The sequence below is a fragment of the Saccopteryx leptura genome, chromosome 12, assembly GCF_036850995.1.
Source record: "Saccopteryx leptura isolate mSacLep1 chromosome 12, mSacLep1_pri_phased_curated, whole genome shotgun sequence".
In the NCBI taxonomy this organism is placed as follows: Eukaryota; Metazoa; Chordata; class Mammalia; order Chiroptera; family Emballonuridae; genus Saccopteryx; species Saccopteryx leptura.
The window spans coordinates 22,405,229-22,432,891 of record NC_089514.1 but is presented as its reverse complement, the minus strand read 5'-3'; the positions used below and the strand labels follow the sequence as shown (position 1 = coordinate 22,432,891).

The 27,663-nt window shown below is 37.1% G+C and overlaps 1 protein-coding gene across 2 annotated transcripts in view; it reads right to left on the bottom strand.

The window, feature by feature from the left end:
* CRPPA (CDP-L-ribitol pyrophosphorylase A) overlaps positions 1–27,663 on the bottom strand; it is a 211,844-nt gene that overhangs the window by 112,270 nt on the left and 71,911 nt on the right. For both annotated transcript variants that reach the window (XM_066353923.1, XM_066353925.1), the window contains exon 6: positions 13,456–13,553. In XM_066353923.1, coding sequence (XP_066210020.1) covers positions 13,456–13,553 — 98 coding nt within the window. The remainder of the gene's footprint in view (positions 1–13,455; positions 13,554–27,663) is intronic.

The window sequence follows — 27,663 nt, the reverse complement described above, 5'->3', positions numbered from 1 at the left end:
TGCTGCCAACTGAAGGCTGAGATGGGCAGTCAGCTCATCAGTCACTGTCTTTATCAGAGTTGTCTCGGGCCTGTGGGTGCTGTGCCTTAAGCCAGGTAATAACAGCCAGAGTCTCTCCATCTTTATTTTTAGAAATCTTCACCTAAGATACTCCCTTTAAGTAGTCTTCACTATTTTCAAACCTTGAATTGCCAATTAAGATTTACTTCACGGTTACTTTTAGACTTTTGCGGAGGTTTTGTCCACCTGGGATTCAGCATTTACTGTGTTATTTTTATTTTTATATATTTTTAGAATTAGCTTTAAAGTGTCCTTTTGTCATTATGAGTATGGCCTCTGGAGTCCAGCTCCCTGGATGTGAAGCTAGCTCTGCAATGAACCTGTGGAGAATCTACCGGTGAATTATGTAAGCCCCGACTCAGTTTACTCATCAGTGAAAGAAATACTTCCAAAACTGTTAGGAAGACTAGTTAAATTAATAAATAAGAGTTCATAAGGATTAATTCTTCCAGGAATTCATCCCTATAGATTAGCTGAAAAGCTTCAGAGAAAACAGCTACAGATTTAAGGCAATGAATCTTGGTAGAGTTTTGAGGCAATAAATGAACCAGGTTCCTATTCTGCCACGTTAAATTGATCTCAAACCATGAATAATGAACTTCTAGACAATACCAGTGGCCATCACAAGTCTCGGGCCCTAGCCTTTGGATATACCCCAAGAAAGTCTTAATATTCTCCCAATCCTAAACGCTGGACAGGCAGAACTGTACTGGAATCAAGGTCTTTCACTGGTGTTGAATTCCAGTCCCTTATCGCCCTGGGGAAAGGGCTGGTGCCTCCTCAGTAATGCAGCTTCAAAGCCACACTGCACGAAGATTGGAATCTGACATTCAGCCTTGAAGATCCACTTGCAATGCTACATAATGCACTAGACACTGTTTCTGTTCCCGAGACCATGGACTTTGCCCCAGTAATCATTGTTCTGGAAAGTCTAAAGAAGGGGTCCCCAAACTTTTTACACAGGGGGCCAGTTCACTGTCCCTCAGACCATTGGAGGGCCGGACTAAAAAAAAAACTATGAACAAATCCCTATGCACACTGCACATATCTTATTTTAAAGTAAAAAAACAAAATGGGAACGAATACAATATTTAAAATAAAGAACAAGTAAATTTAAATCAACAAACTGACCAGTATTTCAATGGGAACTATGCTCCTCTCACTGACCACCAATGAAAGAGGTGCCCTTTCTGGAAGTGTGGCGGGGGCCGAATAAATGGCCTCAGGGGGCCGCATGTGGCCCACGGGCCGTAGTTTGGGGACCCCTGGTCTAAAGTCTAGTGGGTCCTGGACAGGGAAGAATACATCTAAGAAAGCCCTCCAGTTCAGAGTTTCAGATCTAATCCTAAGCAGCCAGTGGTGGGCACAGGAGTGGTAACTGTGGTAATACTCCCTTAATAAAATCCTTTGTGCATCCCTTTGAAGGCCAATTATTGTTCTGATGCAAAACTACAGGACTGTGAAATGGAAAACAGAAGTCTTCCTTCTAACAAACCTGAGCACTATCATAAAAGATTCAAGGTTTTCATTTTAACATACAGATTATGCATCCAAAGCTAGATGACGTCTAAACAAAAAGCGAAGCTACCAAATGCACATCTGCTCCAGGTTATTTTTCCCATTCAGTTTTACTACAGAATGTTATATTCCATATAACTAATGAACAGTATTGTAGTAAATGAAAAATGACTGGCAGTAGCTCATATATATCATGTTTGGCATACATATTCTGTAAATATCCACTTTTCATTCTGTAAATGATAGGAAGGTATCTTAAAAAGGTATGTGCAGCAGTATAACCTCTTTGTTTCTTAGTAAAGCATAAAACCTTTGCAAGCTGAGAATTGGCAAGCTGACATAAACAAAACTTATCTGTCTTAATTTAACAAAAAAGTCATGAAGAATATAGTACTCTATCCACTGGTGGATTAGTTTCATTCATCCAACCAATAAATATTTATTGAGGGCGCTGAGCCAGACACTACATTGTGCTCTGAGACTATGGCAACAAACTAGACAATGTTTCTGTCATCATGGAGCTTATATCATACTAGGAGAGGAAATAAAGTTTACACCTGTGTTTCTCCAATTTCAATATGCATAGGAATCTCTGAGAAACTTTTTTTAAAATATAAGTTTTGATTCCATTAGACGTGGTGTGGAGTCTAAGAACCTGAGTTTATAATAAGCTCCCACTCGATGTTATGAGTGGTCCATGGACCACTCTTTGAAGCAGCAAGAGGTTAGATAAATTGAACTCACCTTACTATAAAAGTCCGCTTTCATTTTCAGTAGATACATTTACTGAGGGATGTGCTCCCATATAGCAGTCAAAAGATAACTTTCACCTTGACTCTACCATAGCCATTGCTTTCGGTAGCCTCTAAAATAATTTCCTGTATCTTTATTAAATCTATCAGTTTGGCAAACATAAGTAACTAGATTAAAAAATTCATTATTTCCAGTGTTTTCCCTTCAAATTCTTGCCAAATTTACAGCATAATCTAATTTACATTTATAAAAAGTTAGCTTTCTTTAAGTAATACACTGGCCAGATGTCTACAGAAGTAAATTCGAATGTGTTTTCCATGTAGATATTCCCTAATAAAGTGTGTACAAGTAAATTATACTCTAGTCAAAATGTTATTAATTTGAAATTACTAATCCACACCAACAAATATTGTTTCCAATCAGTTTTATAGATGATTTAAGAAGTGTACTAAAGATTATAGTTTATTTATGTAGCTACGTATTCACTTTAAATGACAAATATGATACATATAGCTTTACCTCAAAGCCACTATAAAATGGAGTGTGCATGAAACAAGTTGTATTAGAAGTTCTTAGCTGTGGGCAGCTTTGTCCTTAGGGGAAATATAGAACAATGTGAGGAAAAAGTTTCAGTTGTCACAGTGGTTTGGGAAGAACTACTGGAGCCTAGTGGGAAGAGAAGAAAGACAGGGATGCTACTAAATCTTATACAATGCACACAACAGGCAACCTCCAGTGCAAAGAATGAAGTGTATCACATGCCAGTGGCACAGCTATTGCAAAATTCAGAGTTAATGGAGAGTCCTCGTTTTTGGTCTTCAGCACTCTTCATGAACCAATCAAAAGCAGTGATGTTCTAGCAACTTGAAGACTTTAGTATAGTAGCCACACTGTTCACATGGGAAATCTAACATTGCATTTTATCAAACAAACACTTTGATGTAATTTTTAAATGACATTAGTCCACAAATGTGAGAAGTGTGTTCAAAATGGCTAGATGAGGTCTATATTAAAAACAGATTCTGAGCTAAATGAACTCCATCTGTCACCCAGTTTTCACACTGTCTCTAATTTTAAATTAGATAGGAAATAAATAAATAAAAACACCCTAAAATCAGCTATAAACACATATGAGTAGCTGAGTGAAGAGTTCTTCCATATGTAATCACAAAGAAACTATGCACTAGGTTAACTTTTAAGGGATATTTAATACCATTCCAATAGCTATACAATTCAAATACTACCATTATAATTCTCCAAACCCTATACAGTAAGCAAACTATTTTTCATTAACATATTTTTCTCTCAAGTGAGAAACAGAATTGCTATACTTACATGTAAAGTAAAATTTCTATCTCACACAACTTCCCATTATGAGTTATATATTAATAACCTACGGATTATATATCATTTCACCCATGGGTCAAAAATATTTTTTAAAATAATAAGAATAAACTACATTTTGAGCAAAAATAACAAAAACCTAATCATGTGACTTATTTCAGAAGTGAACATGTGTACACCTCAGGATATTTTTTAAGTAGCACATTTCTAGATAATATAGCAAGGGAGACTCCTATCTTGATATAGAATTGTATTATAGCTCCTAAAGAATAAATCTTAAAGTGTTGCTCATGGTGTAGTCCCTCACCCCACTGTAACATTCCCTGCAGAACTCATTTCTCTCTTCAATCTCCCTCTCTCCTTTCCTGACAGAGGCTGCTGGCCACCAACTTATCACTCTTTGCTAACTGCAGTTCATCTAATCTCCGCAACATCTGCGATTTTCCTCTTTCCCCCTCCCTTTGTGAAAACAGTTTTCTTCTGGTTGGGAAATCAATTAGAACTTCATGGGTGTACTTTGTGTTCTAAGCTTCTTCTCAACTGTTCACATGATTGATGGACGCCCAGCAGCTACCTCTTTATCTCCAGAAATGTATTTGGCTGATGTCCAGGTGGGAAGGTATCCCAAAAGCTTTCTATTTGTCATCCTATCACCATTAACCACAACTATGTATCTGGCTTCCACCATATGTGCAAAGAATCAGCACTGTGCAAGAGATCAGTGATAAAAGAGATAGTGAAAGAGATGCACATAAGAATAAATGACCAGAGCCTGTCCAGGCAGTGGTACAGTGAATAGAGCGTCAGACTGGGACACAGAGGACCCAGGTTCGAGGCCCCAAGGTCACCAGCTTGAGCGTGGGCTCATCTGGTTTGAGCAAGGCTCACCAGCTTGGACCCAAGGTTGCTGGCTTGAGCAAGGGTCACTCAGTTTGCTGTAGCCCCCCAGTCAAGACATATATGAGAAAGTAATCAATGAACAACAAAGGTGCCGCAACAAAGAATTGATGCTTCTCATCTCTCTTCCTTCCTGTCTGTCTGTCCCTCCCTATCTGTCCCTCTCTCTCTGTCTCTGTCACAAAAAAAAGAAAAAAAGAATAAATGACCAGGAAAAGCAGAATGTGCAGAATCGCATCACTGCTGGTGAGTAACTTAGGAAGTCCAAGAACCAGAAAAGTGGGGACGACATCATGGAAACGCTAAAATTAAACTAACCTTAAATAAAACATAAATCTGACAAATAGAGACAGCATTTAATTCAGCAGAATGCTGGAGCTATTAATTAGCTAAAACCATCAGAACAACAGAATAATCTACCTTTTGATGTTACAAAGTAGAGTCATACTGCAGGCAAATAGTTGAAATACAATACATCTTCAAACTCAATTACTAGAGAAAACATATTAATTGATAAGCATACAATAATATTTTTAAAACACTTTTTCTTATATTTGGGACCAAAAAAAAAAATCAAAGTGAAGCCCTGGCTGGATGGCTCAGTTGATTAGAGCATCAGCCCAAAGCACAGAGGTTGCCAGTTCGATCCCCACTCAGGCCAAATACAGAAATAGATTGATGTTCCTGTCTCTGTCTGTCTGTCTCTCTCTCTCCCTTCCTCTCTCACTAAAATAAAGAAATAAATATTTTTAAAAATCACAGTGAATAAGCCCTATAATTATATATATAGATATATAAATTTCAATAGCATAAGAAAACTAGTACATACATATTCATCAAAATCAACTGTTGAAGGTTAAAAACTATACCCTACATGCCAAAAAGCAATTTTTTCAGCTTTTCTTCTAAATATATATTTACCATGTGTGCAAAATCAATTAATTTCCTGAATTAGAGCACTGATTTTTACAAATACGAGTCTAAAGCTCAATGAAAGTTTTCTTTTGGTTTATTTGCTTGTTTTTAACTCGGCCTAACAGTCGTCTAGAACTTGTGAACAAAGACCTCACCCCTAAGTGGACAAAGATGTAGAATATTATTTTTACAAATTAACCATCTGGTTCCTTTAGGAAGAGTAATATTTCACTATCTCCCTGGTTCTCAATGACATCAATATAAAAGGCTAAGATATATTAAGTATATAAAGAAAAAATAAAGGAAGTGACATTTAGGGAGATTTATCCTTACTCCCTCATTAAAATCATATTCTAAAATCATGACAACCAATTATAATTATAAACTCTTAATTTTATTAAATACAGCATGAACATAATTAATACCATTCCGAGCAACTAGGTGGTCCAATAATTTTGAACCTTCTTTTTACCTCTGGAAAACTGATCAGGAAATCTGGCTAACATCCCAAATAAACGGAATGGATTTACTTGGATGGTCTTCAGCTAGTTTCTGTAGTCTTGTACAAATACCAAAACCACATACTCTAATTGAATTAATTGGGGTGGGGAGGTTGTTCAGAGTCAGAGGCCCAATGGGAGTGTTTACAGTATTATTTTACTGTTCTACAGTGTTCAGCTACAAAAAAAAAAAATCCTATATCTCTAAATGAAAATATTATAACATGTGTCAAAATAATCACACAATAACCATATATCGAATGGGTCTTACAAGGCTGCAATGGCTTAACTTGTTCTGTTACGTTTATTTCTGCCTTTCCTCATTTGCTATTTTTGATGTTTTGTTTGACTAATATGTCACACACTGAATTCAGTTAGTCTCCATAAGAAAAGGCAGAGACCCATACCCTGGACACAACCTTGAGGGCATTAGGAAAAATAAACTAGGTACTACAGACAGCCTCAACAAAACCAAAGCATGCCTTACACCCAGGAAAACAAATGATTTTCAGACGTATCCTGCTTGTCATTTGTGGATACACAAAACAATAATTAAATTAGGTGCTCCAGGAAACAGGAAGGAGGGGGTAAGCAAAATATACATAAAGCTCCACCAGTCCCTGTTCGTTCAGAATATAGATAAGCATTTATTTAATTGCACGAATGAAAATGGGGTTGAAGCCACATGTGTTTTTAGGGGTAATGTGATATCTGAAACCATTTAAATACTCTATGTCTTCTATACAACTTCACTTTTAAGGAGCGGCAGCCCACATAATCTTAGACATAAATTGGATTATGTCATCATTTTCAGCCAAAGTCTTCTGTCACCTCATTTTGCTCTTAGGATAAATATAAGTATAGTAGAGGTGATGGCAGTGGTGGTAGCAGCCGCAGGAAGCTTAATATAGCCTGCAAATCTGCAGTTAGGCCCGTCCCCATCGGCATCCTCGCTTCCCCTCCCTCTACCTCCATCCTGATTATGCCATAGACCAGGGGTCCCCAAACTACGGCCCGCGGGCCACATGCGGCCCCCTGAGGCCATTTATCCGGCCCCCACCGCACTTCCAGAAGGGGCACCTCTTTCATTGGTGGTCAGTGAGAGGAGCATAGTTCCCATTGAAATACTGGTCAGTTTGCTGATTTAAATTTACTTATTCTTTATTTTAAATGTTATATTTGTTCCCGTTTTGTTTTTTTACTTTAAAATAAGATATGTGCAGTGTGCATAGGGAATTGTTCATAGTTTTTTTTATAGTCCAGCCCTCCAATGGTCTGAGGGACAGTGAACTGGCCCCCTGTGTAAAAAGTTTGGGGACCCCTGCCATAGACTCTCATTTGACCCACCATGAATGAAGATCTTTATGTGCCTTTCACATGCTGGTCCATCTGGGTTTCTCTTTAATGGCTAATCTCTGATTACCCTTTTAGACTGAACTAAAAGGCACGTCTGCCCAGAGATTCTCACTTGCTACCCTCTACTCCCAATTCAAATAATTTCCCAAGCTCTCCTAAATAAAGCACAGTTTATTTTTTTTTTCTTAGAAGAGTTACCACCATCTGCAATTAAATATATTTTTGGATTGTACTGTTTTGTCCCCAATTTTACAGTATGTTTCTTGAGGACAGTGAACCACACTTGTTTAGTTCAACTCTCTAAACCCAGAGACTAAATCTTGATAGGCATTTACTATTTGGTAAATAAAATAGTGAATTGAGGAACTACTAAAAAAAATGACGATATCCTCCTACTTATGAATTTCTTACTACTCTCAGCACAGTACATAGCATAAACTATTCTTCACCGTTGTTAAGAATTGGGAAGAAGTGAGAGTAGTCCATTCTTCATGATGTATCTCTGGAGAACTCTACCTCCAAGTAGGTGGGTTCTATGACATACTTCATACTCCTTAAGATCTCAAAGTAGGAATAAAACAAGCCTGACAATAAAGCCTTGAAATTCAAGTATGATTCAAGTATGAGTATGAAATGTAAGAAATGTACATGTGTATGGAGGGGTGAGGGGTGTCCCTTACCCAGTTCTTTCATTTACTTTTTAACAACCTCTTCCACGTTATCTGGTTTGTGTGTATCCTTACATTAGAATTTAGATATTCAGTTCGCCTCTAGGGTATATCTCAAAATCTAGCAAAGTATACCAGTCTTCAGTGGGAAACATTTTTTCTTTTCATGCCAGTAAAACAATCCTCCCATTGTGTGCCGAGCAGTTCCACACCCACAGTGACCTGCAGCACAGGTGCCGGGATTGCAATATTGGTGACCTCATCCTTTTTATGTTCATTTCAAAGTGAGACAAAAGCTCTGAGAGCTGAAAATGTTCAAACAGGTGGCATTTGATGTTTGTCTGTAAGTGAAAAATGCCAGAAAATAAAATTTCCCTTATAAGAGAAGAGAAAAATTATATAAAACTAGATAATTTCTTTTCTAAGGGACTTCTTTCTGACATTAGGTATAAACTCTCTGTCAGACCTAAAAATCTGTGTTTTATTCCTTTTATTTCACCTTTCTTGGCAGAATATTATTCAGCAGAAATCATAATGAATCAACTAGCACCTACATTCATTAGTTCCATTATCTTAGGCAAATCATTAAGCCCCAAGGATTCCCTATTCCTATTTGTAAAATGAGGAACAAAGTCATAAGTAGAAGATGTGTTCACAGAACAGATGAAAATGGCAAGCCCACATTTAGTAATAAGCTCAAAGAAATTAAGAAAATGACAACAATAAAAGCCAGGATTGAAATAAATCAGAAATTGAGTATAACACAAAAACTGAAAAACAAAATGTTTCAGAAATGAAGGGTAAATTAGAAAGAGTTCAAAATTGAATAACTACAATAAATAATGCCTTAAGAAAAATAAAAGATTGAAAGTTTGAATATTTGAAAATAAAAAAAATTTAAGGAATCCAAGAAAAAAGTAATAGCTATAAAGATGAAGAAGGAATATATATATATATATATTATATTATGCATTAGAATATATATATATATTATGCATTAGAAATCTTTGAGAAAGAAAACTAAAGCAATAAAAAAGGAAATATTAAAAATAACAACATAAAAAGTTTAATAAAATAAAAGATGTAAAATTATACAATTAAAAAAAATATATAAACATAAGAATATCAACCCAAATGGCCAACACAGAAAATTCCAGTAAAAATACTAGACTTTAAAGCAAAGGTCCCCAAACTTTTTACACAGGGGCCCAGTTCACTGTCCCTCAGACCATTGGAGGGCCGGACTATAAAAAAAAAACGCACACTGCACATATCTTATTTTAAAGTAAAAAAACAAAAACAAAACAGGAACAAATACAATATTTAAAATAAAGAACAAGTAAATTTAAATCAACAAACTGACCAGTATTTCAATGGGAACTATGCTCCTCTCACTGACCACCAATGAAAGAGGTGCTCCTTCTGGAAGTGCGGCGGGGGCGGATAAATGGCCTCAGGGGGCCGTAGTTTGGGGACCCCTGCTTTAAAGAAAAAACAATTCCTGGGCACTGAGGCAAAAAGACCGAGTCATTTATAAGACAAAGAAAATAGATTTTCATCACACTGATCAAAATGCTTTATGATAGAAGATAATGAAGAGGCACATTTAAGATGCTCAAGGAAAATGTGTTAAAGCAAGAATTTCTTTTATCTAGCCAAAATAAATTTGTAGATTTTTGGCCCCAGAAAAATTTTATTCATATGCAAGAACTGGGAATACTGTATCCAGAAGCCCTCCCAAGAAAATCTACTGGAGATTAATTTCAGAGAACCAAGATGCTTTGCAAAATATGAACATAAGGCTTCATGGTGACCATTAAACATATTTACTCATGAAACTAAGAATAAATAATGGTTTTGAGAAAGACTATAGTATATAATCACATATGAATAGAAGAATATATAACATGTAGGACAAGTCTGCTATTATCTTAGAGGTATTAACTGGGAGTTAAAAATATATATATATAAATTCAAATTGGATACTGAAAGAGGGAAGGTAGGAGGAAGATACTGACATTAGTTAAGATCAATGTTGCTCAGAATAGAGACCATTAGATAATAGCAAAAAAAATAGTAAGGTTAATAAATAAAAGACAAAGGTATTTTATAACAATATTAATATAGTTAGTCATTAAGGGGATGGGAGGAAAAGAACCCTAATTAATGCCAATAACTGTCCCTAGCAAACAGAGAATATGTGAAGCCACCAGCATGATTTTTTAGGGGGGAAAACACTCAACTATGTAAAGAAACCTAAAAGTTAGGAACAAAATCTTGTAAAAGAAACTGAGAAGAGGATGTCAGGGATGAGATTTCTCCTGGAAGAAAATATTAAAGAAGAGAGGTAAGCCCTGCAGGAAATCCAGGTAAATCCTGATAAATGTCTTACGGATTGTGCACAGGGAGGACCTCAATGAGAGCAGCTTCTGTTACAGGGTGAGGCCGAAGCCAGATCACAACAAATTGAGGAATGAGAAGTTATTCTAAAGCAGTTTGGCTACAGAGTAACCTTGGCTTAAAGAGAGTTGTTTGATTGTTTGTTTTAATGAATGGAAGGAACTGAGATATGTTGTAATGTTGATGCCAGTGGGGGAAGAAAGAGCAGGAAGGGGAACCAGAGCTCAGAAAAGGAAACAGTCTGAATAAGATGATGGTTACAGAGGTAAGATTCTCTAGAGGTTTAATGCCAGGAAGATAGGAATGTCCCCAGGTGGGAGTGTCTCTCTCATTCTGCTCTGAAGTTGAAGGAAGACCATATTTAAGGGTGGAAGTAAAGATGACAGGGTCAGATCAATGGTTCTCAACTGAAGTGTCATTTTTGCCCCTCTGCAAGCAACATTTAGCAATGTCTGGAAACAGTTCTGGTTGCTATAACTAGAGGCTGGGGGTGATACTGGCATCTAGTGGGTCGAGGCCAGGGATATATAGTGTATGAAGCACAGGACAGAATGTCGCAACAAAGAATCATCTAACCCAGATGCCAGTAATGCCGAAAGGAACAGACAGGGTTAGCATTCCAGGGTGAGCATTCCCGGAGGTCTGAAAGATTCACTGAGGGGAACGGGGCACTGACTGTGGACTCCTGGAGACCGGTATTTTCTAATGGCAACAATCTGCACTGCTGTGTCATTTCCCCCAACAGTATTAAGACCAAGTGAAAGCTCAGAGGCTTGAATAGTTTAACCAAGACATGGATGGGACTTTACCAAGTGGGTGCATTCGAAGGGCAAGGGAATTGAAGATATCAGTAAAAGATCATGGTCCACTAAGAGTGATGGACCATGGAATCCATGCGAGGTAAGGAAAGGTAGAAAACAAAAGGTAGCTGAATGAAAGAAAAAAGATAGGGAGCCTGGCATTTCCTGTAAGTTTAAAATATGTGCAGAAAGAGTAATTCAGTATAAGATATGAAATGACAAAATATGTTGGTGAGAAGCTGAGAAAGACTTCGTATATATTTTTCAGTGCAGTTAAGATAACGGCACTATCCAATCAGGCCCAGTGGGTAGGTAGATGAAGTGCATTGAAAAGACCGGTCACTGGGAATGAGAAAGATAAAGACCTGAGAGAGACCAGGGTGATGAATAAATCACAGGAGGCCAGCTGTGGACCAGTGTGCATCCCTAAATCCCATGTTATTTTGTCACTGAACATAGACAGCAACAAAAAGTGAGTATTAAAATAATCGTAACCAAAGGTCTCCTTGCAGAGCCTAATACTAGAAAAACCAGTCGAGGCATTAGTGGCATGGAGTCCACCAGCTAGGTGTTCAACAGTCATGTAAAAACCCAGCTCTCTACATGTAGGGCAGGTTGATAGCCAGAGTCCCAATAATATTCTTTCATGACCCTGTCTTACCAGTTTTTGAATTGACTGGATAAAGAATGAGGATTATTCTAGACTAGAGTAAAAGGCCATTTCTGAGGCAAAAGGATGCTTCAGTGGGTCAGGTGGTGGCAAGTTAGCTACAGTTAAATATTCTGCAAGTGAAATTAGGACACAGAACTTAGGAAGAGATTCTTAACAGGTAGACTTGAGACAGAAAGCAGGGAACAGTTAGCAGGTGCTAACATTTCCAGGGATAGAGGGGAAATGCCCAGAAAGTCACTGGATAAAAGCAACACAGGAGATTGTAGCACGACCTTTATGCCTAAGAGAGAGCTAAGGTGGCTATTATCTTCTTTGCAGCTTTGGGTTGTTGCTCTCACTGTAACTGGTGGAACCTGACACTGCTTGCCATCAAACCATCAGAGGGAGCTTAAGAACTTAGATTCCAGACCTTATTCCATTTAATAAATTAAATGTTACATATTCCAGCAATCTACATTTTTTAACAGTTTCTGTACCGCAGACAGGACTGAAGTTTGGGAACTTGTAGTATCTACTACTTACTGTTGTCAGGCCTCCTCAACTCATCCTTCAAACTTTAATTATTACAGTTTATCGAAAACTCACTACAAGCCAGAGGCATTTCTAAGCACTTTAAATGTTATTTACTGTATTCAATGCTCCCAACAAATTTACCATGTAGATGCTATTAACATTTTCAATTTAAGATAAGGAAATTAGGCAATAAAGCTGACATTTGAGGGCAGGCAGCTTGATAAGAGAGCCGGTTCTCTTTCCAACTCTGCCACCATAATAAAACGAGCTAGGCCCTGGCCGGTTGGCTCAGTGGTAGAGCGTCGGCCTGGTGTGCAGGAGTCCTGGGTTCGATTCCCAGCCAGGGCACACAGGAGAAGCGCCCATCTGCTTCTCCACCCCACCCCCTCTCCTTCCTCTCTGTCTCTCTCTTCCCCTCCCACAGCCAGGGCTCCATTGGAGCAAAGTTGGCCCGGGCACTGAGGATGGCTCTGTGGCCTCTGCCTCAGGTGCTAGAATGGCTCTGGTTGCAACAGAGCGATGCCTCAGATGGGCAGAGCATCTCCTCCTGGTGAGCATGCCCGTTGGATCCTGGTCGGCACATGCGGGAGTCTGTCTGACTGCCTCCCCGTTTCCAACTTCAGAAAAATACAAAAACAAACAAACAAACAAACAAAAAAAAAAAACGAGCTAACTACAGTGAACTTTTCCTCTGTTTTTCACTACAATTTTATCATGTATATGATTAAAAAGTCTTCACATGTTCATCAAGAGCTCTGATTGATCGTGATACATTTTAATAAAAACAGGGAAATTAAAATATAATAAAATAAGTGTGGCAAACAGAACATTTCAAAGATAATCTTGTTATAAAAATCTATAAGAGAAGTCCTTACTGGTAAAAGTTGCAAATAATTCAAATTGACCTCCTCATGCTTATTACTACTCCTTCCATTTCCTTAGTCCTAATGGTAAATATAAATCTAACTAGGAAACTGATCAGTTCAAAAAATAAGGGGAGAAACAGGAACATATGTTGACCTGTTTAATATCATTAAACTCAATCTTTGAATACTTACATTTAATTCATTTTTTAGCATTTCTTCAAGATGATGACCAACATGTTCTTCATCTTCTTTGGTTTTCATAACTATGTAAATTTGTTGTGAAATTCTTTCTAAAATAAAAAATTTTAAAAGAATAAGTTACAAACATAATATGGAACAAAGCCCTAGTATACAGAAACCTATGCTTACCTGCTGTTCATAGCTATTGAGGAAGGTTTTAGTTTTAAGCCAAGTGGAGTGGCTTGGAATACACATTGTTATGCCCTTGACTCTTTTAACCTACAATTTATTTATTGATCTATAAATCAACTTATCTATTTTGCACTTTGTGGGTAGCTAACCAGTACATGTATAAGCAACAGAAATAAGAGATCTTAGGATACATTTGAAAGGGAGTAACTGGAGGTGAGAGCCATGCGTCTCTCCAATTCAATCTTTCCATGTTGATAAGGAGTCTTACAGAACCTGATAAAATCCCATGTCCCAGAAAGATCCTCTCTTTAGATCACAAGGTATCTCCTGTGTGCAGCTCACTGTGTCTCTCCAATTCAATCTTTCCAGAACCTGATAAAATCCCATTTCCCAGAAAGATCCTCTCTTTAGATCCCAAGGTATCTCCTGTGTGCAGCTCACTGTGCCACCTGGTGTCCTGGTTAAGTACTGCATTTTCCTTGGCATTCCTCTAGGTTCAATTTAATACAATTAAGTTTCTACTTACTAAACTATTACCACAAGTGAAAAATGTCAAATGGGTTTTCTTCAAATTCGGAAGGCTTATTTGACATGATCTGATCTAAAATCATTAAGCTATATAACACAGAGATATTCACTTTTGTAAACTCCTTGACTGCCAATAGTCAAGGAGACACATTGCATGGTATTGTCATGGACAAAGGAGAAAACAGGGCAAATTTAAATAGAAAATTAAAATCAATATCAGTTTGCTTAACACTTGACCCAGCTGCTTCTTACATGGGTAACTCTATATAACATGCCTTAAAAATCATTGAGGGGATGGACCATTTAAAATAATAACATCACCAGTTACTAATACTCAGTACTAACTCCCTCCCACCCATCAAGACTATTATTATACAGGGGTGGACAAAAATAGGCTTACATAATACAAGAAAACAATAAAATAATTAATAATAATACAAAATTAAGCTATATCATATTTCATGCACTCAGATCTGTAAAATTACTTCTGTCCACGCCGGGAATAGAGAGATAGGTCTGCAGTTGTTCATTTGGGAAAAAAACATGTAAACTGTGATTATTACAAGAGCTGTACCAACTCAGAAGAATGTCACAATGGCACAGTGCATTTAGGTACAACCTTGTAAGTGCTCAAATCTCCAGCCTTTATTATTTGTATAGTCTTGTATTCTTTAAAAATCAGTAAACAAACCTGAATTTCAGTGACCTACTTGAGTTAGTCCCATGACCCTCTGATGTGATTGTATTCAAACCTACTTTTGCTCAACCCATACATAAACACAGTCATTCAATGGATTGAAAGGATACCCCTATTTTCCATACAGAGCTGCTACACTTAGCTACAGTATCTTGAAATTATTTCATTTCTTTAGGACTTTGTTCACTCATCTGTAAGCTTCCTACCAATTTAAAAAATGTCTATAATTCTAATATACATGATCCTAACAAAACTAAAATGTAATTTTGAACTGAAATGAATGGTTAAGAGCTGTGAACCATCACTTTTGTGAGGGATATAAACTGATTGACAATATTAGATTAATCTATATAATAAAAATGGTCTAGGAGCTCACTCTTGAAAGGTTAATAGGTTTTGCTTAGGAAAGGAGGCAGGGGCTTTGAAAGTAATTAAGAGATAAGATAAAAATGTTTGTAATGGATTGAGATAGGAACAAATGGGCAGAAACTTAGTGTGATAAGAGACGAGATAAGTACTTGGAAGCCACGGAATAGCTGAGTAGGGAGCTCTAAGGTGAGATATTCAGTGAAACCAGGTCACGGAGGTCCCATGCTAGATACTATGTTGTCCCAAAAGTTTTAGATCAGAAAATAACTATCACATAAGCAATAGCTCGCAAACAAAATTAATCCAAACTTATGCATTGTAAAATTACCGTAAATGTTTAGAAAAATTTGGACTTTATCGTGTCCTCGCAAAAATTCAGTTAGATTTTCAGATGCCTCTCTCTTACACACAAACACACACAAAATTATGATTATTTTGTATTATATAGTAATAGTGAAAGACCTTCCATTATGGGATTTTAATGAGGATTAAGTGAGTATGTATTAAGTTATGTAGAGTGCCTGGTACAAGTAAATCCCAATAAATCACAGAAAAATGGTTTTTGTTATGGTTGTACACATTCAATATAACAAAAGATAAGATCCCTTATGTTTACTCAAAACATAACCCATCTCTAACTTCAAACTGTCCTTTGTCATCTTAATATTTCAGAGTTGGGTAAATAATCTTTATCAAGTTTGTCCCACTGAGGCTTTCAAATTTCAAAGTTATGCCAAACATACAGTAGTTACATGTAATAGCAGAATACACATCTTGAGTACTTAATCATCTTACATTTTCATCCCTGAATTCCTTTAAAACTAAAATGGATATTTTCTACTGTTTGTATCTTTATCCATTAGATCTAGGTTGAAGCTTCCTATGTGATTGAGATTAATAATTCCATAAACATACAGACGATCTTAACTGAAGATGTTGATGCACTTAAGATCTTAATTAAAAAAAAAAAGAAAAAAGAAAGAAAAGACTATAATTGTGCCATGCATCAGGAAGGTCAAAACAAAAAAGAATATAGCTGTAGAAATGGGGTTCAAATAAACTAAACCTCTTCAATTCCATAGTTGTTCTGGTATCACCCTACCCATAGAATGAGAAACATAGTATATAATATTTGGGGGGGCTGGGTGAAAAAGGTAAAAGGTAAAGGGATTAAGCAAAGAAGGAAAAGCTGATAGACACAGACAACGGTGTGGGGATTACAAGAGGGAAAGGGGGTGGGGAGGGAGAAGAGGGTAGAGCGGGATCAATAGTGATGGAAGGAGGCTTGACTTGGGTGGTGAACACACAGTGCAAGGTACAGATGCTGTGTTATTGAATGGTACACCTGAAACCTGTATAATTTTATTAACCAACGTCACACCAATAAATTCAATTTTAGAAAAAAAATAATAATAAAATAAATTTTTTCATAAAGCACAAAACTCTTTCCAAACATAATATGATTAATCTTCATTGTTTCAGTCTTTGACAACTTCCTTGAGGTTAATGATGAAATCAAAACAAAAATAGGAACCTTTAGAATTCTTAATCTGCTATTCTATTAATAAAGCACGCCTTAGAAATTTTTAGAGGTTAAAATAAAACAAAAGCCCGGGAGAGAACCAAAAAGTCATGTTACTTCCCGGAATCGTAAGAACTAACACAAGAATTTAGTCTTTGTTCTCTCCCCTGGAAAGACCTAAGGATAAATTTGAAAAAAATATTGGAATTAATATTAAATTCTACCTAACCTGTCAGCTTGATAACTAGCATTAACCTCTCAGTTTTAGTTTTCACACTACTATTTAACTTTTTAATATGTCCCTAAAGGGATACTGTGACACATGATGAAATACAGTATTTTGATTAACTAAACCATTAGAATACATCCTCTCCCAAAATTACTTTTACATGTACTTTCTGATTTAAACTGAATAATTCTTAATTTATATATAGCATCTGAGTGTCACGGAGCTCTATGTGACTTAACAGAGACAATTCAAACTGGAACATGACTTGAAGTTTATTATAGGTTAGCAGTAAAAGCTGTAAGCATTCATTAATAAGCCACATTTTTCAGTTAATAACTTATCATCTTGCATATGAGAAATTTTAAATGATCAAGGTATTGTGTCCAATTACCAATGCAGTCATTCCCCCCCTTATCTGCTTGGGTATATGTTGAAAGACTTCCAGTGGATTCCTTAAACCAGGAGTCCCCAAACTTTTTACACAGGGGGCCAGTTCACTGTCCCTCAGACCATTGGAGGGCCGGACTATAAAAAAAAACTATGAACAAATCCCTATGCACACTGCACATATCTTATTTTAAAGTAAAAAAAACAAACAAAACAGGAACAAATACAATATTTAAAATAAAGAACAAGTAAATTTAAATCAACAAACTGACCAGTATTTCAATGGGAACTATGCTCCTCTCACTGACCACCAATGAAAGAGGTGCTCCTTCTGGAAGTGCGGCGGGGGCCGGATAAATGGCCTCAGGGGGCCGCAGTTTGGGGACCCCTGCCTTAAACCATAGGAATACCAAACCCTATATATACTGTTCCAATAAACAGTATATATAGGATTTGGTAGGAATCCATATACTGTTTCTTCCAATACATATATACCTATGATAAAGTTTCTTTTACAATATAGGCACAGTAAGAGAATAACACTAATAACAATAAAACAAAACTATAACAAAATACTGTAATAAAAGTTACATTAATGTCTGCTCTACTTTCTTTTGTCTCCATGGTTTCTGATGACAAATCTACCAGCATTCAAATTATTGTTCTTCGATGCATCATTTCTGACTACCTTCAAGATTTTTATTTTGTCTTTATTTTTCAGCAGCTTAATTATGAAGCGTCTGGTGTGGATTTCCCAGGCTTATCATAGTGGAGTTACCGAGCTTCTGGAGTCTGTAGCTTTATGTCTTTAACCAAATTGGGGTATTTTTTTTTAACTAGAATTTCTTCTAATACTTTTTTCTATACAGCACTTTCTCCTCTCTTTCCAGGATGGAAATAAACTGTTACTTTCCCTCATATGCTGAGCACTATTTATTTTCCCCCAATCTCTTTTCATTCTGTAGTTCAGACTAAAAAAATGCTGATGATCTAATTAACTTCACTGGCATTTCTCTGTCATCAACATTCTGGGTTTTTTTACTTTGGTTACCGTGTTTTTTTCAGTTCTAAATTTCCATCTGGCTCTTCTTTATGTTTTCTATGCCTTTGATGAGATTTTCTGTCTTTCATTTCAAAAGCATCCCCATGATTGTCTAATCACTATGCTGTACACTTGAAACCAATACTAAGTAATATTGAATGCAAACTGTAATTGAAAAAAATTTTTTTTTAATTTTTTAAAAAGCACTCCCCCTAATTTGTTATAGCATTTTTACAATCAGTCCTTTAAAGTATTTGTCATATAATTGTAACATCTATATCATCCCTGCATGGGATGTATTGATCGTCCTTTCCCACGTGACCTTAGGTTTTCCTGGGTTTTGTATGCTAAGTGATATTGAATTACAGCCTGTATATTTGGGTAACATCCTCTCTTACCACAGTCTCTCCTGCACATCCCATTTCTCTAATGTTGCCCTTTTCACCACTCCACAATGTGTTTCCATAAGTGTTTAATTCCAGTGTTATTTTAACTAAAGCCCTTCATAAATCTAATAGATTATAAATAAGACCAAAATTTAATTCGTAATAATATATTCATCTTTTAATAGTCCCTCTTGGTATACATAAACTATACTGTCTTTGTTCAAAGATTACAAAATAGATGAAATCTGAGGTCTTTTCATTTAACTTCACAAAGTAGTAATAGATACAATTTCTAATACACACAATTCCTCTTTACCATATGATAGACACACTGACACATTAACAAGAAGAAAAAAATATGTAGACATATGCCTCCATTAATTAATAATCAGTAGAGACTCATCAGCCCTCAGTGGTCACTGTATTTTACTAGAATGTTTCAAATAGCACGAAAGACTGACAAACTGAAACATTATGTTAGTTCCACAGCAAGTGAGAAGAAAATCCAGAAGTCAGCCTTCGATTATCTTGAAAGCATTTAACACCTTGACTTCCTTAAGGCCTCATTATCTACTATCCTGACCTCTGGAGTCAAAATTCTTTTAGTGTTCTTGAGTAAACAAGAAACAACTGTATCAAATCCAACCATAATCCTTTCCAAAGGATGTTTTAAGCCTTAATCCATTCAAAGGACAGTTATCTTCTATTCTCCTGCTGAGTTCCTTGAATCAAAAGCCAATCTTAAGAGTCTACTTTCTGTCTCACATGAAAATTTTTCAAGTAGTACAGTGTATTATGAAACAGAATCACCACAGTGGAGCCTTGAAGTTCCTGGCTCAGTCTCACAGAGAGGCTTAAGGTGTTTCTGAACACCTGACAGAGGAAACTATTAGAACAGGAAGGGGGATGGCAAGCAGGCAATAAAGCAGGGGTCCCCAAACTATGGCCTGCGGGCAACATGCAGCCCCCTGAGGCCATTTATCCGGCCCTCGCAGCACTTCCGGAAGGGGCACCTCTTTCATTGGTGGTCAGTGAGAGGAGCATAGTTCCCATTGAAATACTGGTCAGTTTGTTGATTTAAATTTACTTGTTCTTTATTTTAAATATCGTATTTGTTCCCATTTTGTTTTTTACTTTAAAATAAGATATGTGCAGTGTGCATAGGGATTTGTTCATAGTTTTTTTTTTTTATAGTCCGGCCCTCCAACGGTCTGAGGGACAGTGAACTGGCCCCCTGTGTAAAAAGTTTGAGGACCCCTGCAATAAAGGAAAAGCAGACAAACCTTGACTATAAGACGAGTGGACAACATGGACAGTAAACAGAGACTCACAAGAAAACTATACCCCCACATTAAAGGTCCACGAGATCTTCTGAGAAGTTAGCCCTATTGTTGACTGTACATGTTTCAACTGGAGGGTGATGGTACCTAGTCAGATTTTTTTTAAAAAAGTGTTTTATATCAGATCTTAACCACATTTTTTAATGAGTCACTAAATACAGGATGAAGTTTCCTTCCTTACAACTAAAACTAAGGAAGCAACATGTGACATCTCGTTTCCTGCACATGTTTTTAAATGTAAGTATATTACTGTTTCTAGGTAAATGATACAGTACCTTTTTATTTTTTTCTTTTCAAGGTAGTATTCTTTCTCAGTTAAAAGAGAAATAAATTTAAAGAAAATGCTAATGATTCATCAGTAGATTTACAAAATGTATTACTGCTTTGAGCATAAACCTCATGTTTGGATTTTGGGGGTTTTTTTCTTACCTACATCAGAGTAAAATGTAACTGGTTGGCTTTTGACTGTTATCAAGTCTTATTTAGCTAGCTGCTTAATACCTCACTGTGACCTTAGAAGTTTTCGAACATGACAGATTTACTTGATTGTGTGTGAATTAGCATCTCACTAATGGCACATTTTTTTTTTTTTACTAATGGCACATTTAAAAAATTATAAAATTAAACAAAATTTGAACTCTACTTTATTATTGACCCAAATATTAACTTTTCAATTGATTTCTTTTTTTTACAATAAGATTCCCAGGAAACCAAGCCGCTATTAAATCATATTGCAGTCTTTCTGTTCTTATTAATTAAAGCTTGACGCCAATGTTCTTACAGCTTCGTGTAAACTACGGTCACAGTACTATTATTTTCAAGAGAGTGAAGAACAAAAACTATATTATGTACAAAGAAGTTCTGGTATTAATGTAAAAATTTGGGAAGTGAACTATCATAGTCAAAACCCAGACACATCAAAAGTTACAGCATCCACATAAATCTTAGCTGTCACTTCGCATTACCCAAAATGCATAATTAATAAATAAATGGCATTGTCACGGGATATTTAACAAGTAAAACCTGATGAGGACATCACAGATGCCAAAAACCCTCCAGTTAGAGATGTAGAGATCTGATTGAAAGTCTCTCATCTTTTCAGTTTGATTGAAGAAATTCAAAAATATTTTTCACTTAAATGCCATGATTTTGAGAGAAAATATTAATGGGGCTGTAAAAAAATTAAGGCATTACTTTCTTTGTATACATAAAATGTGCACTGCAATACATCTTCTCAGTTCTTAGTAACACTGAACCAATTTTATTCACATGTGATTTTATTTTATTTCTTTCAGACAGAGCCTATTTAAAAGTATATTCAGCTATGTATAAGCACAAAAGGATTCAGTTGCTGCCTACTGGTATAATTTTTTTAATTGTATGAAATATAAAAAAGCAGGCATTTGGGGACTTATAGCCTGACTTTGTAAATACTTAACATGAGAAGAAATCACCTGTATCACTGATGTTGAAAATGAAAAAGTATTTTTGTAATAGTCCATTTCAGAACAAACAGGAAATGTTGTAATGTCTGAGAAATCAAATTCAATTAATTTTCTTTGAAATGAAGTGCTTAACAAATAAAAACCAATACGTAATAATGAGGAAAAGACATGAATTTTTAATTTTTTTAATTTTTATTTTATTTATTCACTTCAGGGGGGGGGAGAGAGAGAGAGAGAGAGAAAGAGAAAAGGTGGGAGGAGCAGGAGGCATCAACTTCCATATGTGCCCTGACCAGGCAAGCCCGGGGTTTTAAACAAGCAACCTCAGCGTTCCAGGTTGACGTTTTATCCACTGTGCCTCCACAGGTCAGGCAAGACATGAATTTTTACATGAATATTAATATTAACCATTTTTAACTAATCTTAACTAATGCCAGTTAAAAATAAAATAAGTTTGAATTTTAACTATTTTATTTGTTTAATTTTTATATAAACCACTATATGAGAAGAAACACCATGAGGTGTTTTTTTTTTTTCCACTGATTTGAGAAAGAGGAATGGAGAGAGAAAGAGATACAGAGACAGAGAGAAGCATCAACTCCTTGTTCAACTTAGTTGTGCATCACATTGCTTGTTTGTCCTACATGCCCTGAACCCGGCTGAACTGTGACCTCGGGGTCAAGCCAGTGCCCTTGGGTTGGAGCCTGTGACCTCACGCTCCAGACGATGCTCTACCCACTGTACCATTGGCCATGAGGCTTTCTGACATCACAAATTTACTTAGGTTTGCACAGTCATAACCAGGAAAGAGTAAAGTATAGTGAGCTTCATAACACTCCTAAGCCACAAAATTAAATACATTAAAAGATTTGAAGTAGAATGATGGAAGAAAATAAATATAATCATTTACTTATTTAGAAATTCCATAGGGACTTTCCTTCTTAGAACATTTTAGAATATTGATCTTTTACGAGGATCTGGTCAGCATATTAAATCCAGGGTGGGTTGGGACTGCTTGTATATAATATGTAAGTCTAGATAGATAAAGTGTGTTACTGCTGGAATCTGTTATCACTTTCATAGTCTGGGTAGGTTTGAGCGTACGGAGCAGGCTTGGGTGGGCTCGTGTGACAAAAGTACAATACCTCTTTGTTAAGTGGCTGTTTACACACTTATCAGTCAGCCAATGTCTTGTGCCAATTAATCACACTACTCCTTAGAAGAGTTTATTTTTTAAATTTCACTCATAGTAGAAGCCTAAGAAGGGATAAACATTAAAGAAAAATGACCCTATCCATTTCTCTGCCCCCCCCAAATAATATTAAGAATGCTTTGTTAGATAAAAGTAAATTTGTGGTTAACTGTATATTTTTTTCAATGCAGACTACTTTATATACATGTTTCCTATTATTGAATAGTTTACTACAAATAACAATCCAGGTAAATATGTATATTGACACTAAAATAAATTAACCTTAAAAAGAAAACATCTAACAACATAAAAATAAGATTTTGAGACTTGCTATAAACCACAATTTAGGGATCTGAGTGAAAAGCTGATATGAAGTTAGTGACTTCAAAATTCCCATACTAAACTGAAAATATAGACTTGCACATAAATTAAGGTGGACCAAAGCCTACGTGCTGTTCCAGTAACAAGAAAATCTGGCAGCACAAAATGCTCTTGCAAGACATGACACTTATCAAAGAAATAGTTCATGCAGTCTGAAAAAAAAATAGTTATATCAAAATATAATTTTTTTAACAAGCAATAATTGGTAGTCAAGTAAACAAGCAGCTAGGGAAGAACAACTCACAGAATGCTAAGTGCTGATATCACAGCAGGAAATAAAGCTGCATGCTATAAGAGAAAAACCGTTATGGCTAGATAACAAATGCTAAACTACCAGAATTAGCACAAAAAAAATTACTAAATATACCTAACCATCCAATCATTTTAAAAATATTATATTATTCTGAATTTGAATTTTAACCTTTACTCTTTCTCTGGTTCATCTAAAAATCTGCCATTTCAATGATACATATTCTTCCCACACTGTAGAAGACGACTATGCTTAGCACAGCACTGGCAGAAGACATTTTCAGTCCCGATTTTGTGATTAGCCTTCATCGGGCCACCTGAGCATACAGTTTATTTTTTGGTTTTGGTTTGTTTTGTATTTTTCCAAAGTGAGAAGCGAGGAGGCAGAGAGACAGACTCCCACATCCGCCCAACCCAGATCCACCCGGCATGCCCACCAGGGGGCAATGCTCTGCCCATTTGGGCCATTGCTCTGTTGTGACCAGAGCCATTCTAGCACCTGAGGTGGAGGCCATGGAGTCATCCTCAGCGCCCAGACAAACTTTGCTCCAATGGAGCCTTGGCTGTGGGAGGGGAAGAGAGAGACAGAGAGGAAGGAGAAGGAGAAGGGTGGAGAAGCAGATGGTTGCTTCTCCTGTGTGCCCTGGCCGGGAATCGAACCCAGGACTTCCACACGCCAGGCCGACGTTCTACTGCTGAGCCAACCAGCCAGGGCCTGGATATACAGTTTTAACCCAACAGAAGGAGGCTGAGTTTTACAAGCCATTTGCTGTACACACCACAGAAAGATACTGAATCCAGTGACCACTTCAGCGGTCAGCGTGAGTAGCTCTGTGACTCAGAGGTGCAGAACAGCCAAGTCCAGAGTGGCATCAGACTTAAGGCAAAGGGAGACCTGGGTTTAGATTATGGATCTCGCTCTCTCTGTGACCCAGAGGGAGGTACCTAATACTTCTAAGTCTTGGGGTTCCACCTGCAAATGGGTGCAATAATATCTATAGTATAGCATTAGTGTAAAGAATAAATGAGATAACGGATATAAAGTACCTTGTCACATGGTCCACATCCTGGTTTTACACCTTGACAAAAATGCATAATTAAATATTATACCATCTCTATTTTTTAAAAAGTTAAAAAGATATCTGGTATTGGAATAGGTCCCCTAGATTCCTTATATGCACCTGTTGGAAGCAGGTAAAGTGGCAAGGTGAGAGGGAACGGCCACCTATTCCCACAATTCAAAGGTCCTTAGATTCAAAGGGAGGAAAAAGTATAGCTGTATCCTTTAACATATCATTCAACTCATTCACCTCCAGGTGAGAGGATACAGAATTAAAAAAGACTTGGTACTCTTCCCACCGTCGCTGATTCAAAGCCTAAAAGAGGTTCACACCAAGTTACAGGCAATACTGACACCCAGAAAGTTGTTAAAGTACATTTTAAAAAGGATTTGATATATAAATTTGATGACAAAATCAGTCCTGACCTTGAACTGGCTAGAGACTCATAGCAGGGGTCCCCCAAACTATGTCCCGGGGCCGCATGCGGCCCCCTGAGGCCATTTATCTGCCCCCCGCCACACTTCCTGAAAGGGCACCTCTTTCATTGGTGGTCAGTGAGAGGAGCACAGGATGCATCCGCATCCTGCTCCTGGAGTACTGTATGTGGCGGCAAAGCGCAGCGTCGCTCACGTACAGTACTACTTCCGGTGACAAGGCACACACGCGTCACAGCTCTGGAAGTGCGTCACATCACTTCTTACGGCTAGCAGTGACAAATATGGGACCAGACATTGACCATCTCATTAGCCAAAAGCAGGCCTACAGTTCCCATTGAAATACTGGTCAGTTTGTTGATTTAAATTTACTTGTTCTTTATTTTAAATATTGTATTTGTTCCCGTTTTGTTTTTTTACTTTAAAATAAGATATGTGCAGTGTGCATAGGGATTTGTTCATAGTTTTTTTTATAGTCCGGCCCTCCAACAGTCTGAGGGACAGTGAACTGGCCCCCTGTGTAAAAAGTTTGGGGACCCCTGCTCTATAGTCACTATTCTTGCACTGAATGTAAACATTTATGCATTATAAGTCTCATCAGGTGGTGAGGTCCCAAATCCCACTGATGATGTGACATAATATACATACAGCGTAATGCTTTGTATATTATGGAAAATACAAAGTATTCCAAGTTCTAAAACACTTGTTGCCCCAGGATTTCAGATAAGCGAATCTGAACAATCTTGGTTTATGGAATAAAAGGCAGAATAGTGGAATAAACCTGTATAGAAGGATGTATTTTCTATCCTTCTGAAGTTAGAATTCACTTAGAACCCTTGGATATCCTATAATGTGGAAGCAATAACACTGTTTAGATCACCGGGTTCTTGGGAGAAGCAAGATAATGTAATACACACAAAAGTCTTTAAACTTTGCCTGGCATAAAGCAGGCCCCAATAAACACTATACAGTGAAAGTGCCTAGAAAAATGCTTTGAACATTTACAAGGAAAACACAAACAGGTGAACATGCAGCTCAGTTAGTTAGCTGGCCATATATCATATTATATTGTAGAATTTTATTTTTTTAAATCCAAGAGGTTTTTTTTTTTTATTTCCCTCTACCCAGAGGTATTTCTACTATTGGGCCTCAGAGGAGTAGTAGTGAGTCATGGAGGCAGGTAGCAACCTCATTGCGCAAACAAGCATTCGGGGCGGATAGGACATACGAAGATGTCAGGCTCTTAACGCCAACATGCTATCATGTGGAAAGAATTGAACTATGAAGACCAACATAGAGGAATGCTTCTGGAATTTAATGGACAAGTTAGTGAGCCAGAGATTTGGTTAAAATGCAGGCTCCAACTTAATGTCGTGGGTCAGATATTCTGCATTCGAGGTCTCAGGTAACGAGAACACTTCTGCCCCAGAGTAGCAAGGCCCGAGAGCAGCAGTCCTCAAAGTGTACAAGCAGCCCGAACGTCGTGGGGGTGCTAGAAGTGCAGACCCTACAGCGTAAGGGAAACGCTGGGAGACTGTTGATCGAATCCAGATGTTTACATCCAAACTTTCCCTGAGAATATTTTTAAAATAAAAGGAGCATACTAAACCATGTTACCTGAATAAGAAAACGTATTTCTTTCGGCAAACAATTTCCAAACCTATAGTCCCTATGATTACACCCCTATGAAATGTAGGATTTCATATGATGAGCAGCCAACTCTGATAATATATAGACTGAAGTGTGTAGAATTTGCAGTTGAACCAATTACCAACGATTCACAAAACAGATAACTTCCATTTCACCTAGGTAACAGAGATACGACTTTTTAAAGAAACCAAAGTGAGTTTTATGTTTCCTTGGGTTGAGAATGTTACCCAACCACATCATGGTCTAGCCAACTTCTCCAACATAATGTTTATACATCATTCATATGTAAATACATGTCAACATTTTGATTTATAGCTATAGGTGATCTGTTTACATACACAGATACACACATACAAATTATACTACATTAATGGTCTGAAACACAATATTCTCAAAGGACAAAATACTTAAAAATAAACTATAAATATAGAATGTCATGACCAGAGAAAAGATTTGTTTTCTGAATATGAAGCCAATTGATTGTTAAATAGGTGGTTTTCCCAAAATTTTGGAATAAACAGATGCATTCAGAATTCAGAGGCAGGTTTTCTTCAACTTCAAAGTCTGAGTTTACAAGTTCACCTCTCAAACAAGTTTACAAGTTCACCTCTCAGAAACTAAGCATACAGTTCTTTTCTTCATCTATTTCTGCCAGAGTCAGTTACTAACCTTGTGAAGCACCACACTCGCTTCAGGATTGGGGGTGTGGGGGTGGGCCCCTCTGAGTTCTGCTAGGATGGTGTCTTTAGAACAACTCTGCTGTCAGAAGACATCTCTGATGTTCGCAGCCTGGGGAAGTCAGAGGAGGGCAGGAAGAGTGCTTCTGGATCCAGTGAGTAGAGGACCCAGGCAGGCTGCTCAACAGCCCAATGTAGGAAACAGTCCTCTCAACAAAGAATTACCCAGTGGAAAGGTCAGGAATGGCAGGTGCACAAGCCTTGATTTTAGGCAATGGAGTTTGCAAGAACCCAGAACGAGCAGCTCGTGTGTGCGCCACCATTACATTCCTGGCGCAGCAGAAGCACCATAACACATATTTGCTTATTATTAAATAAACTACCTCTGTGTAGCTGGGACCTTACAGTCACAGAGATGCAAAGGAGTGAAAAAGGGGTT